The sequence below is a fragment of the Pteropus alecto genome, unplaced genomic scaffold, assembly GCF_000325575.1.
Source record: "Pteropus alecto unplaced genomic scaffold, ASM32557v1 scaffold123, whole genome shotgun sequence".
Classification (NCBI taxonomy): Eukaryota; Metazoa; Chordata; class Mammalia; order Chiroptera; family Pteropodidae; genus Pteropus; species Pteropus alecto.
The window spans coordinates 1451251-1466521 of NW_006433950.1; the positions used below are offsets into that span (position 1 = coordinate 1451251).

General features: G+C 49.8%; 1 protein-coding gene and 1 non-coding gene across 2 annotated transcripts in view; one reads left to right on the forward strand and one right to left on the reverse strand.

Annotated features, from left to right (window-relative positions):
* N4BP1 (NEDD4 binding protein 1) overlaps positions 1-15271 on the reverse strand; it is a 31817-nt gene that overhangs the window by 602 nt on the left and 15944 nt on the right. The window contains 5 exon segments of the mRNA XM_025044586.1: positions 2-111; positions 1866-1973; positions 5050-5157; positions 7424-7520; positions 9289-9419. Of these exon segments, the coding sequence (XP_024900354.1) occupies positions 2-111; positions 1866-1973; positions 5050-5157; positions 7424-7520; positions 9289-9419 (554 nt within the window).
* Positions 11464-11582, forward strand: LOC112477336. Its single transcript, XR_003045424.1, has one exon. It is a non-coding gene; the product is annotated as a 5S ribosomal RNA (ribosomal RNA).

Below are 15271 nucleotides of genomic sequence, written 5' to 3' on the forward strand. Positions count from 1 at the left end.
ACCCGGGCCGGGGGCTGGTGGCTGCTGCCGGCTGCCTGGGGGCCGGGGCCTCTGAAGCCGGGGTCGAACATGCCCACGCTCGGCAGGGCGTTGAGCAGGGGCTGCATGTCTCTGCGGACGGAAGGAGTCCTGGTGAGCCGGACGCAAGGACAAGAAACCCTTCGGGGGTACCTGCTGCGGACCTCGGGGCCCGGGACGCTGCTCCCCGGCTTCCGAGGGCAGGATGGGGGACTGGGCCGGGGGGCCCTCGGGGACGTCGCTGACACCATCTCCAGACTAGCCGTGACAGGAACGCCTGCTCTCCATGAGCCGTTCCACTCTCCCAGGTCTGCCACCACAGGACTGGCCCCCGCAGCCGTCGGGCTCCAAACCAGTGTCCTCGAATCACCCGGGGGCGGGGCTTTCCAATCGCGTGGGTGACGGGGCCTGCTCCTCTGGAGACTGATCTCGTGTGGGGCCCTGGCTGACCGGCCTTAAAGAGGGACCCCCACCTGCACGCACACAGTGCGTCAGCCTGCACAGCGCGTAGGGTTAAAAAGCCTCCCACTCACTCTGGCTGGCAGCAGAGCAAAGGGGCTGGCCCGACACTTCCCCAACTTCAAAAACCATCTCCAAAGTTCACCCCTCTGTCTGGAGTCATTACCAACTTCTCGACTTTGTAAGGGGCCGTCAGGTGAGCAGGGAGGGCCGGCCCTGCCAGGCTGCTCAGGTTGCGGAAGGGGCCAGAGACCTCTCCTCCATCTGCCCCCACCCCCCGCCACCTGGGGGCCTGCACACAGCTGTGGGTGTAAAGCCTGGCAGTGGATTTCAAGCTAAGATGTTTGGAAGAGAAATGAGAGGCACTGGCATCCAGTAGGTGTTAAAATGGCTGCCATTCTTGGGGGTCGGAGGAGACGCAGGACCTCCGGGAACTGAGTCCTCATCTGTGTAACAAACCCAAAGGCTCCAAAGAGGAATGAGTTATAAGACCAGGGAGCTGAACTTGGCTGGGCCGCTCTGCGGAAGACACCTCTGAGTGAAACCAGCCCCCAAAGCAGAACCCAAACCTAGAAGCCCAAAGGGTCTCCTTAGAAATGGAAAAGATCTGCCAGTCTCCCTGCCCGAAAAGCTGGGGAGCTGTGCATCTTCCCCTCAGTTCAGACCTCACAGCACCCCGTGCTCAAGTCTGCTGGGAAACACAGAAGTGCAGCCCATTTCAGTTTTAAAAGGAGAACAGGCCTTCACTAGGTTCTAGGACCTGCCTGCCAGGCACGTGGGGACACTGAGCACTTGGGCTACCAGAGTCCACGACCTGAGCATTCTGGAAACAACACAGGAGTGATGTGTCTTTAACAAGAAAAACAAAAACGAACGCAGACACAACAAAGGAACCTAAAGTGTCGAGTCAGCTCCAGAGAAACAGAACGCGGGCTCTCCACGCGGTGAGGCGGAAAGGGACGGAGCGCGAGCTCCCCAGGTAGTGATTTCTGAATGGTAAATACATTAAGGGTAAGTAAAACATATTCGAAGCAAATGACTTTGGGACTGAATATGAAAAATGCTCATGCACACACGTAAGGCCCTAAGTGGCCTTCGCTGAAGTGGCCGCCGGCAAAGTCTGCTTTGTCTTTTTAAACCCACAGAAAAGTCTGGCTCCCCATCCCCTCCTAGGATTAAAACCAAACAAACCGCAAATAAAGATTTGGTCTTCTGGGATGCTTGCTTGCTTAGCTTCCACATACATGACACCAACACTAAATCTAAGGTTGTTTTTTTTTTTTAAATAAAAAGCTGTTTTTAGCCTTCAGAGAAAGCGCTTGCATTAAAGCAAAAAAAATGTAATCGAAACCAACTTGTAATACAACACAATCTGGAAAAGGAAATACCTTAGGAAGACTTCCTTCCGGAGAAATTCTTCTAATCGAGGTCCACTTCTTCCCAGGGGATCATCAGGGACCATAAATATGTCCCCCACGAAGGTGTACTGCAGCAACCTACGACAGAGAATGACGGCAACGCTGGAGAAAATGCTACCGGTCGCTCCGAACCGAGAAGGAAGCCTCGCAAAGCAGCCGTCCAACTGCAAAGCCACCGTCGCCTATAAAATTATAAAACTGCTTACTTGCCTAAAGGAAAAAACACACCCTAGTTAAACCATTTTAACTTCCCTCTGGGATGCAAATACAGGAGCCTGAGAAACTGTTCTCAGCTGGCTGTCACCTTCCCATGAGGACTTGCAGGTTTCCGTCCGGCCTGGGGGAGCAGCTTCTTTCATTCTGACCTTCCATCTAACTTTGAAACCAAGACTTAGGACACAACAGGTGCCCAACAAAGGTTTAATTTTTGAAGAAATGTGTCTGACGAGAGAACAATTCTGAGATATTCTAAATTAAATTACAGTGGCCGGAGAGAGATGACAGTAGTTAGCCAGTCCGCAGCCGACAGGACGGCCCCCGCTCCTGACTGAGCGCTGGCATGCCAGATGGACTTCTGTGGTGACCAGCAGCCGCCACGCACCCGCCCGTGCGTCAACTTCAGGACGGCTGCCCACACCTACCAGGGCAGGAAGTCCTCCTTCCTCGCGGGCTGAGCAGCTGCCCTGGAACTGCCCCCACCTTGCCCTCTCTCGGCTCCCTCATCCACAGTGTAAATTCTCTCAAAACAGCTATACCTTTCTCCCCGCCACACAAGGTGGAAAGCAGCACGGAGCCCAGGATGCGATGCCACCTTCTCTGGCCCGCCCCAGGCCCCAGGCCCCAGGCCCTCGTCCCTCTTCTGCTCACACGTGGCTCAGTAAACCCTTTCTCTGAGAGAAGCTTTGGGCTGTGGAGGTTCCTTGTTTAACACATCCACTGGCAAACTCATTAAAGGCAACTTAAAAAATATATATGAATAAAATCTGAGGTCAAATATAATTTATCAATTCTGGGGAAAATGTCAGGGGGGAAAATAAAGTCCAAGTGCCCAGGTTTGCCATCCAGACCTTGGTTTCTGAGAGCAACAGGTTGGTGTGCAAACACGGCCTCTACTGCATTCAAACCTGCATGTGCACAGACAGGCGTCCAATAAGTTCTGACAGTGAGCCCAGGGCAAAGATCCAACGGAAACACGTCCGAGAAGATTAATGGCTTGTAAACTGTGCCCGGAAGGTCAAAGACCAGTTCTCAGTTCAGCTATCAACAGCAGCTTTTAAACAACGTTGGGGTCAAAATGAATACAGTAATTAACTCTTACCTGGGTGTTTACAGCAAAATCATTTTCTGTAAACTCCTCCGATGACTCAACACAATACAAATATCGGACCAGGGGCAGCTGTGAAGCCCCGACAGCGGTGAACGGTGAGTGGTACTGGGCAGACGCAGTGTGCGTGTGCTCATTCACGCTCTTCGTTTCCGTGGGCACTTGCACACATCGCTGGCACGCCACTGACCACTGCTTTTGGTTTAAAGTAACTGGCCACACGATGCTTGTTAACGCAAAGTTCGGGGTTCGCTGCTCTTAAGGCGATTGGCCACGGTCAGCGTACCGTCACAAGAACTTACAGCAGTGAATGCTACACTCTCTTACTCTGGATGATATTCAAATATGTTTTCAATATAGATGACTAAACTACGATGGTAAAATACTCAAAATAAGCATCAAAAGTAAAATACTCTGCCCCTTACCAAGTAAAACCCCTATCGGTATACTAACTCTGGTCCTGGTCCTATTCTCTTGCTTGAGTCACAGCTGTCATTAAACCAAACTGCAATACTGTGATTTATAATGTGACATACATATATATTGCGGAGGACCCAAACGTACATTTCTCACATAGATTCAGTCTTCTTCCGCGATTCCTGGCTCATAGCTCCCCAAACCCTTGGAACTTCCTCAGTGTTGAGAATGATTAAAAGAGTCTTCTGTTAATGAGGTGACTTTGGAAGCACCTAACGATTGGGGGCCAGCTGCCAGGGGAACCAGCCCTGCGATTCAGAGGCCTGGAACTTTCAGTGCTACCCACCCCCCACTTCAGGGAAGGGGAGAGAGGCTGGAGATTGAAATGGTCATCTACGACCAATCGAGCCTGCGTGATGGGGCCTCCATAAACCCCAAGAGGGTGGGGTTCGCAGAGCTTCTGGGTGGGTGAACACGTGGAGGTTTGGGGAGCATGGGGCGCCTGCAGAGGGCATGGACGCTCCTGCCCTTTCCACGCCTCCGTCGCCCTTGGCATCTCTTCCGTACGGCTGTCCTGAGTTATACCCTTGTACAATGAACCAGTAACCTAATAAGTATCCCGTTTCTCTGAGTTCTGTGAGCAATCCTAGCAAATTAACCCAACGCAAGGAGGGGCCGTGGGAAGCTGACTTACAGCCAGTTGGTCACAAGTACGGGTGAGAACCTGGACTGGCGACCGGCATTCTGAGTTGGAGGGGGTTGTCGGGACCTGGTTAGTCGGAAGTCCAGGTCAGAGCCGGCGACTGTGACTGGCGGGGCGGGGCGGGGATGGGGGGAGGAGCCTGTAGCCCTGTAGGACTGAGCCCTTACCCTGTGGAACCGGACGCTATCTCTGGGCAGACGCTGTCAGAGCTGAGCTGAAGTCCGGGACACCCCGCTGGTGTCTGAGGACTGTTTGTTGGCGTGGGGACTTGGGTCTGGGCACCCAATTTACCGACAGTCTTCATACTGCAGAGCTGAGTAAAGTAGGGAGGCCCGGTGACCTGCCACAGTGTCCCCCAGCATCAGGGCAGGGGCAAGGCCAAGGTGGGAGGTCACGTCTGCTACATCACACAGCTAACGTAAAGTTAACTGTGCCACAGAGATGCGCCTTGCCTCCCGATGGCTCGCTGAGCGCTCAGAAGGCACCCTGTGGGCACAGCACGCCCGCATGTCCCCTGGCAGCCGCTGCTTTGCGCCGGGCCCTCCCACTTACCCGGAGCGGCCCGCCCTCCCATAGTCTTGGCCTGACGATCCTCTGCTTCCCTGTGTTCTGCAGGGCCAAAGTGAACACCAAACAAACAAAATGCAAACACAACCAAACAATAAACAACGAAAAACATTTTTCACCAAGGACAAAGAAAAAAATGTTACCTTTTTGTAATAATTTCTCTCCAAGAGACTGACTCAGTCACAAATTCTCTGAAGTTATCATTTGTTACAATTATGCCACCAGTTTTGTCCGCTAAGTGTAGCAGAAACCTATGGTAATATAAGAAAGGTTAAAATGGGCAAGCAGACATCCCTGGCTCACAGAAGAAAACAAAAGGATTCCTCCAAAGCATTTAACCAGGGCTGGGGAACAGGAACATTCAGCCCTTGTCAGCTGAAGATCAATCCGAAATGTTGAATACCTCTGAAATTATCGGTGTGATTATAAACGAAGGTCTGGTTTTCACGTAATCTAATTCTCTTTCTTTAATGATCTCAACTACAGTTACAGATTTGTATAGACAAGTTGTATTATCATCAAACAGTGGTAATAAGACAATGCACAAGGACCAAAGCAGAGAATGAATTATGAACTAAGAGTTGACAGGCCCGTAAAACTACTCATCGGTTTTTAGTTCTTAAGCTATAGTACTCTGATTCTAAGATCAGCTGCTTGGTGCAGTCGGTCTTGCAATTTTTTTTTCTTTTCTTTTTAAAAATTTATTTATTGCAATTAAAGAAAAATTTGTAGGTTTACAAAAATTCGTAGGTTCCACTGACTTAAGATGTCTAGAACCGTCACTGTCCAGCCCACCTCAGAGATTCGCTCAAACGCAGGTTATGAAAAGACACGGGGTGATAATCACGCTGGAGGTCACTCACACTCCAACCCTCCTGAGACCTGGGATGACGTACGTTTTACCCCTTAGTCCGGATGACCGTGTTTGTCTCAGGCAATGCAGACAGAGACAACGAAACAATAAATGAAGAGATTCACTGGAATTAAAGGGGCAAACAAACTGCTTTTCTTAGTACTACTGAGTATTTAAAGGGGGATTAAAAAGACAAGAAAACAAGCCCTCGTAGTTTGAGATCTTAAAAAACCTTGCAAAGTAAATACGATTTTTGCATTTTGGATTTATTAATGAATATTTTACACATTATTTCTAACTGGCATGAACTGTAAATGGTGATGTTTGCCCAGAGGGGTCAAGGAAAACAGGCAGTAAGGCCTCTGAGCGCATGCGCTGTCAACCAGGCCGTGGATGCCTTCTGCTAACTACCCCGGGAGCCACGCAGACTGAGCTCACGCTGAGGCTCAGCACGTGCACACGCATTCAAGACTCGGTGTGCAAAGAGGCTGCGGTGTTAGGGGATCTGAAGGGTCTTCCTGCCTTTCTCCCGGGATTAAAGGGTCCCTCCAACCCAGTCTCTAGCACCTGCTCACCGTGGCCCTGCCCCAACAAGCCGGCCGCCCTCAGCTTCCTCTCACGTGTTCTGGTGAGGGGCGACGGGCTCTCAATGGAAAGGCGCTGCGGATGCTTTGCGGAATGAATGTCCGCAGGCATCGCAGGCCCCTCACCCCCGCCTGGACCCTCTTCTCCTGTCCCCCCCGTGTGGCTATCATTCCCTAGCTTGGGTTACAGCTAAGCAGTGTCTTCAATGTGGAGCACTGAGGCCAAACCACTAGGGGCTGCAAGCGCTACAGGCCGAATACAACCAGGAGGGTGAGCGCGGCACAGGGAAGGCCTGGCTGGCAGCCACCTCGCGGGTTCCTGGAGATGCTGCGGGGCGGCCTCCACGTGCTCATGACAGAGGGCTGGGGACCGGTTCTAATGCACGGCTGTGGTGGGAACCTTCTCAGTCAACCACAGCAAACCCCCCGCCCCCTCGCTGTGACCTATTTGTGTGCCTTCTCTAGACTGCAGCATCCTTAGAGCAGGAAGTATGTCTGAGTCACGAGTCCTGGGACTTGGTTTGCGCTTAGTAAAGCTTTTAGAAAGAATGCAAAAGGCGCAGATCGAAGTTTGTCGTCTCAGATGCACCAGCACCTAACTTCTGACTTCTGCGCAAGCCCGAGAACTGCAGGTCGTTCCTGTCACAGCACGGGTGGTGGGGACCGTCTCCTGTCATCGGGAAGGAACACCGAGGGCTCTGGCACCGCAATGACAGACCAAGTCACTGCCAGAAGTAACCAGGAAGAGACACTGTCTGCAGACCATGCGAGACTGTCACAGAGACAACATGACTTCTGGCATGCACCGAAGGACTATGATTCAGCACCCGTTTGCACTCATGGATTCTCAGACATGATCTATTTTTTAAAAACTTCTAACTCAACAGTTAAACTCATACAGCAAAGACCATTACACGTATAACCTTAATGACCTTAAAATGTTAAAATCCTCATCCCGAGTTGAGTGAGTTCTTTCTTTCAGAATGTGGGTGCAGATGTGTGAAGGGCCATCTGATGGAGCAGGTGGCTGGCTTCTCTCCACCCCACACCCACCTGAGAAAGAAAAACGACCTTCCATACCTGTCGTCATGAGAAGCAATTCTCTCTCCAAAGACCATCCGAGCAGGAGTTAAGGACAATATTCCGAGCTCCTGGAGCTGGGTCAGGAAGTGCTGCTCTGTTCAGGGAATAAGTTGGACACACCTTGAGAAAAACGCTATCTGCCTAGCCGTTTAAGTACATGAAGGAATCCCCAAATACCTCACTGGGAGAGTTGTGGGACAACCTTTGTTCCTACTGACTCAGGAAGACTCAATTTTACTAACTCTCTGGGAAGGAAAAAAAAAACAAACAAGCAAGATACATACTAAAGCAAATTAAATGTAAAATCTGACTTCAGCAATTTTTTGAACATAAAAAAGTTCAACATATTTGCTTCTTAAATGAACAAAGCTACGTTTAAAGACTCCTACTACGCAGAACTTTAAATCAGTACATTGCAAGCAGCAGAGGACAGACTGTGACGGCCAAGGCCCCCGAGAGGGCCGGGCAGGAGGGGCAGAGGGCAGGAGGGGCAGAGGGCCTGTATCTGCAGCCTGCCCTGATCCCAAGAAAGGCCTGCCCAGTCCCCAGTCCGGAGCCTGTCACGACTCCCACCAGCTGGCGCCCTTCCCGGCCCCCCTGTTATCTGCACAAATATTGACTTTCATGGGGCGTGTCATGACAGGAGGGGGACGAAGGGCTGGAGCCGCATTCTAGAAAACCAGTGATATGAATACATAAATTATTTTCTACAAAACCAGTGATGGGCAAAAAGGAAGTCCAAGCTCAGGCTCTGAGACCCCCACTTGCATTCGCCACGACAGATACGACAACTACAATCCGAGTTCAGCTGAAACTCCCCAACACAGTGTTTTTACTGTCCTAGAAATGCACACTACAGAAGGCTTAAAGCAGGGGCCCTAACTACTGGTCCGTGGCCTGTCAGGAACCGGGCTGCACAGCGGGAGTGAGCAGGCAAGCAAAGCTCCATCTGTATCTGCAGCCGCTCCCCAGCGCCAGCATCACCGCCTCAGCTCCGCCTCAGATCATCCGACATTAGATTCTCATAGGAGCTCCCGTCCCTGGTGTCAAAAAAAGTTGGGGACTACTGGCTTAAAGGACTTCCAGGGACCCTACTGCAAAAATAACTACAAAATGAGTGTCTCTGCCTCATTCCTCAAGTACCTTCTGTTAGGACAAATATGCTCTCCAAAATGGGGGAAACGTGCTTTCACCATTCCCACTTCAGCAGTGACGAGGTTCTACTTCCTGTGGGACGTGTGGCGTAAACCCTGTCCCCTGTCCCCCCTCCCAGTCTCCTGTTTCTAGGGATCTCGGGCGCTGTGTTAAGCGGCCTGAAACAGCCCTTTTGCCCATTATCTGACTGTGACCTGGGACACAAACCTTGTTTCTCTGGAATATTCCATGATTCACAATAGGCTCAAGCCTTCTGTGTGCAGCCCGCAGGTCAGCCACACAGCACCGTATGATTAACAGAGATACGTTTACATTAAGCTATTAAACAGTCCATTAAAAAGACGTTCTATCTGAGGGTTCCAAATTTACCAAGTGACCACTTTCAGAAATAATATTTAAAGAGGCAGAAACCCAGGCTGATGGAAAGACAAAAGGTCAAAAGTTGTTGTTGTTGTTTTTTTTAAAGACACATTTAATCTACTTTTTAGAAAGTCAAAGAACCTTGCTGTGCTGGGTGATGGACTCCCACGCGACTGCCCCCGGGCACCACACTTCAACCCTCTGCTCCGCCCATGTCTTCACTGGGTGCAAGGTTTACAGTTTTGTTTTTAAAGCTGCCGCCTGTGCCGCATGGCAGTGTGCGTGCCGCAATCCTAACTCACTCACTACACATCTAATTAGAAACCCGGAAAAAAGGTTTGCCTCACCTGTGACATTAGGGTCACGCCGCGTTCTCCATTGTGGGACGAACACAGTGATGTTCCTGTTGCCGAGCTTCCAAAAATACTCAACTGCGATTGCGATTCCACGACAGGAAAAGAACTTTTTCAGGCCGTGGCTGTGAGAGAAGCAGCGACACTGACTTCAGTTTACGGCGTCTAAGGCGCTCGTGTTCCCCAAGCAAGGGCGAGGCCCATTCACAACAGAGACATTCACAACGAGACCCTTTCTCGTTCTCTTTCACTGTTTGGGGCATCAAAAGCTCCAAAGCCGAGACAGAACCCACTGGAGGAGACGTGATTTTTAACAGCTTTACGGATTTCTCGTTACGATTTAATCGTGTGTGCTGTGGTGGCAGAAGGTAGTTCGAGCTTCATGGTGGTAACTTGCTTACTGCACTTTCTATTTTTGTCCTTTTTAGAGGAATTGCTCCTTCTACGGAATCCTGCCTGCTCTCTGGCCTCGAAGACTCTTCCACGAATGAGGAAGGAGTCTGCCGCAGAAGCAGAAGCAGCTGTGACCACGGCTGCTCGGTGACGGGGCTCCCACCAGTACAGCCTCCAGAGGCGGGGGGTGCCTCCATCCCCGAGCGCTCCCCCGCGGTCCGGGCAACTGCAAAGCAGACTCTGTGCACCGCTTCCAGGAAATGAGTCGAGGGGGCCAGACTCGGGGGCGTGGCAGGGAATCGGGGTGCTGAAGGAACCAGAAGGGGTGGGAGAGGAAACACACAAGGAAGGGCCCAGAAGGCGAGTCGGCAGACCTCTGTGAAGGCCAGACGGGCTTCCCAGGCCAGCCTCTTCCGTCCCCTCCCTCTGCCGACTGGAAATGAGCGAGTGTGGCTGTGCTGGCCCGTAGTTTATAACCCTTGGTAAAGAGGATTAAAAACTGTCCCCCACCCAAAAATCTCGTTAACAAATTTAAAAAAAAAAAATGAGGAAAAAATATTAAAATTTTATTCTCCAGCAGTTAAGTAAAAGTGGAGGTTAAAAAAAGCACTTTTTAAGTTTGAAACTTTGCAAGTGGCAATGCGTTCATCTCCCCCATGAGAATTAGGAAGAAGAAAAGCCAAACCCCAAACCGTGAGGCTGCATCACCCATTCAGCCCTGCGCCTTGACAACCGCCTACGTGCCGCCTACGTTAAACTCTGCGCCTGCGGAGCCATCTTCTCTCCGTGCCCAGTGTCTCCATGACAAAGCCATGTGGTGGGCACGTCCTTTCTTCGCTCGACAGTCCTGCCACCTCAAGCACGACGCGCCCCAAGTCAACTGCAGCCTCTCCTCATCCCAGTCCACCTGTGAACTCCAGTCACACCGATCCTGAAATGTGGCCACGGGACCTCTGACCCGCTTGGGCCGTCAACGGCACTGTCTTTCCAAACCGACCAATGTCTGGCTCCAAGGGCCCCTGTGCCCCCAACGAGTCGGAAGGGGGGCTGGCCACCGCCGTGTGTCATCACACTGGGTTTTGGCCAGGTGGTCCTGCCATCTCAATCTTATTCTTCAGCACCCTGAGCTTTCTGTCACTGCTTTCTCTGTGTGCAATCTCTTACCTGCCCCGCTCCTTCCTCAAATCCCTCGGGACGCGCGATCCCAGCCCCTCTTCCTCTCCGATCTGTCCTTTACTTGGAACTGCTCTCCCGCACCACACACCAGAACCACAGGACTCAGGACGCTGGACTGGCTGAGACTCCGTGAGATGGGCAGAATGGAACACGTCCTGAGATGGTGACTCGGCCAGGTCACACTGCCAGAGGGTGGATGAGCTGGCACGAGACTCGGGCTGCCTCACTCCTGGGCCAGTGCCCTTCCGAGGACCCCACACTGGTACTGTCCCCAATAAATCTATGTTTTCATGAAGCAGGAAGGGGCTGGAAACGCAGCAAACATCTAACGTCCACAGGAGCGACTCAGACACTCCTGTTAGAGGCTAACGCCCTCTCTGTCCCCAGGAAAGCACAGGTAAGAGCCACACTCCAGAGCACGGAGGAAAGTAAACGAGCCCATTCTTGATGAAATAATTCAGCCATGGTTTATTTATCTAAAAGCATCCAAAATATGGCAAGAATGTAGCAATATGACATTTGATAGTGGAAAAAAGACGGGGGTAGTTTTTATAAAGGGGGGGTCTTTTTTTAATCTTTAAAAAAGAATAAATCATTCCAGTCTATGGCCACGCCACCCTGAACAAGCCCGATCCCGTCTGATCTCGGAAGCGAAGCAGGGTCGGGCCTGGTTAGTACTTGGATGGGAGACCACCTAGGAAGACCAGGTGCTATAGGCATGAAAAATAAAAAATAAGGGAGTGTAAACTGACAAGGTCCTTGCAATCAGTGAGGTCAACCAAAAGCTGCCTCGCCAAGTAAATAGATAGATAGATAGATAGATAGATAGATAGATAGATAGATAGATAGATAGATAGATAAAGACAACACATCTTTAAATAAAAAAAAAAGAAGAAATCATTCTAACTGCTTAACAGCCAGGACAGGCCTAGAGTTAATGTCAACCGCAGCCCAAAGAAAATACAATTTACGTTTCCCTTAGTTCTTAGAAAAAGCAAAGGATACACCTAAGTCCTGGAAAGAACAACCCTTGAGAGACATGCACTCAAGTCTGGAAAGACCTCTTTAGCTTCTCCATCAGACGTGAAGGAGCACTAACTCTTCTCTTTTAATATCTGTAGACTCTGTAGTAATACCATCTGCATCCTGATTGGTAATTTGTGTGTTCTTGATTTTTTTTTTCCTGATCAGTGTGCGCCCAGTCTCACTTCACTGGGTGACTGGGGCAAAAGGAAGGAAAGGCGAGTCGGTGAAATTCTGTTGCCCCAGGCCCTTCACAAGCTTGCAGGGTAAGAAGTGAGTTTCGAGAAGCACTAGCTAGCTCTAAACTAATTTCCAGAATGTTATCCTCGGTGATAAGATCAAATCATTTTTGATACCCTAAAATATCTCTAGAGCTGTTTCAGGAATAAAAACAGCAGTTTCGAGTCCTGGGGGAGAACACATGGATTTACTCAGGAAGTAAAACTACGGCGGGGAGGGGGGGCGGCGGGGAATCAAGTGGAGCCAAATTATTGTCTTCAGAAGACCAGAGGGCCCCTGAGTTTCCTACTTCGACTCCTGCCTCCTGACCAGACAGAAACGCGCCGATCACCTGTCTCCCGACCTCTCTGCCATCAAACCGGCGTAGCCTGTTGACAGGGAAGCCCAGAACCCGTCGATTCTGATGCAGAAACAAAGGCTGCGCATGTGGTGACGCTGCTCTGTCTTCTGAGAAGGCCGATGCTCTGGGGCTCTCAGCTCCAAGTGCAGAATGCACGGCCATGAGGCCCCAGAGGCTGGGCGTGCAGGCTCCCAAGGGAGACTGAAGCTCCCGTTCTCACACGGGTGGAAACAAGGTACGTGTCACCTGGCTGTCCCCCACGTTATAGGAGGCAGTCAACTAGAAGGAAGAGTGCCCAAAGCACAGACAGCAGATAAAAACCGATAGTGGCCAGAGAACCAGACAGGGCAGTGTGGGGAAGTGGGGAAAAGCTTTCTGAATTACCTGGGAAAGAGGGGTTTCTTTCTAGAGCTCCCACTTAATAAAAATAGCCATAGAACCCTGACATAGAAAAACCAGCGTGAAAAATGGTTGAAATGCACAGTTCTGGCCAGCGAAGGGGCAAACCTCAACTACATGGAAAATTATCTACCAGATAAGTCAGGTGCTCTTACACCGAGTTTCAGGCTGACAGAGCCCAGTGTTATCTGGCCGCACTGTGATGTCTAGCCACACACCGCAATTTCCATTCACTCATCATCTGACTCATTCACGGTGACAAAGGGGAAAAACCAGAGATGTGTGTGATCGGCAGCGCTCTGTAGGGCATTCTGGAATTTCTCACGGTGTGTGTGAACTGCAGACATCATCTGGATGGGCAAATCAACAAGCTTCTCCGAAATCCGGGGCAGGGTGGGCCTGAGCTGCTTTAGGGTGGGGTTCAAACCAACAGATCCTCTGGTTGAAGGACTCAAATTTCCTTTTTAACACCTTCCCCAACTAGCTGGGTGGAATGAGGGCGGTCTGCTTGGCAGAGCTTAAGCAACGAGACTTAGTATCCAAGGCTGGTGAGGCCAGACCATCCCAAGCTCGACTTCTGTGGGAAGAGGCAGGGCGTGTGGTGGCTCTGGAAAGAGACAGTCCGGGCCAAGGTCTCATTTCTGTGTAATCCTCGACAAGATTTTTAAGCCATTTCAAGTTATGTAAATTACAGATAATTTTTACCTTGCAAACTAATGTGAAGTGTATGTTTTAAAAGATAAAGTACAGTATCTGACACAAAACAGGTGTTTCAGCTCTAAGAGTCCAAGTTTCCAAGTATTTATTGAATTAAATTACATGGCTTCCGTTAAAATTTAACCTAAATTGATCGCTGACATAGAAACTGGAATTGCAAGCTATCGACAGGCTGTGAGAATTCATAAAACAAAAGCCCTAATACGTGCCATCTTAGGCTTTATTTTAATTCATCCACTTAACAAAGTGTCACTGAGTGCCTACCATGTGCCAGGCACAGGGACTGTGGGGTCACTCAGAGAACAGAATAGATACGAATCACAGTCTTCATAGGATTTACAGTCTGTAATTCACATTCCATATTAAAGTAATTAATTTAGAATAAGGGTTTTTTTTTTTCAACTCTAAAAAAAACATTTTGAGGTGAAATTCACATGACATAAAACAATCCCTTTAGAATGAATGATGCCGTGGCGTCCAGCACGTGAGCCATGTGGGGCAGCCGCCCCTTCTAGCTTGTTCTACGACACTCTCATCGCTCTGGAAGAAAACCCTGTACCCACCGAGCAGCTTCTCCCCAGTATGAACGCTAATTTTAATTACTGATATTTTCAAATCACTCTACATCAAATTAAGAATAAGTCTGTCTTGCAAAAGTGTTGCTTTTAAACTGAGACATCTGTGAATTCAAAGAAAATCGAAACCCTCCCCAAATCAGCAGTTTTTTAAAGAATTAATGTCAGTCAGCTTGTGGTTTCCCTTAGTGCCCTGGTTCAGAGGTTTTCAAGAGATGGTAGTGCACCCACGGGTGTGAGGAAACATGTGGGGGTGTCTGAGGCTGTCACCATGACCGTGTCCAAAGTGCGAGGGACCAGGTACACAAAGCATCCTGTCCCGGACAGACAGACCACTCCAATGCCAGCAGTGAGCCCTCTGAGAAGCACACTCGCTACTACTCCAGAAAGCTTCTTAGAAAAGCATCATCACCGCCACTCATTCTCTGTTAATTTGCATTTATCCTTTGAACACCAATGTGGGAACTCTTTCCACTACAGAAAAATGAAAAAGGATTACTACTACTCACAACCGCGACCTACATTTACATGGTCCTGTGGCCTGAGGAACGGCCGGGCTTGACCGAGGGTGCCTGCTGCTGTGCTTACACTCCCACTGAAGACAGTGCTGTGCGGCCTGTGCCATTTGCTGGGTCCCCCCCGCCCCATGAACTGTCAGAAAACAAGGTGACATGACAATGAACGGTATTATCTGGAATGAAGACAAGTATATTACATATTTTTACCGTTCCTCTTCAAACTTTAACGTGATGCTGGTATTTTCCTTCCTTCCTTTTTGACGGCAAAGTGCAGAACCAATAATTCACTCAGAAAATAAAAATCGAGAGTTCTTTACTTTAAAAAATAGATACTAAAATATTTATAGGTGAAATACATGGTCTGAGATTGCCTTTGAAACAGCGCAGGTGGAAGGCAGTAAGTAGGTGGGGCGCGCACAGGCTGTGAGTTGCTAAGGGCCGAAGCTGGCTGATGGGCACACCACAGGGATCCCAAGTGCACGGACCATGGGATTCATTAGTTCTCTCCTTGTGTATTTAAAATAACAAATATGTAAACATGCATTTCAGTAATAAACCTTAGTTTTCAATCCCGGCGAGTATAAAATGAAGGCATT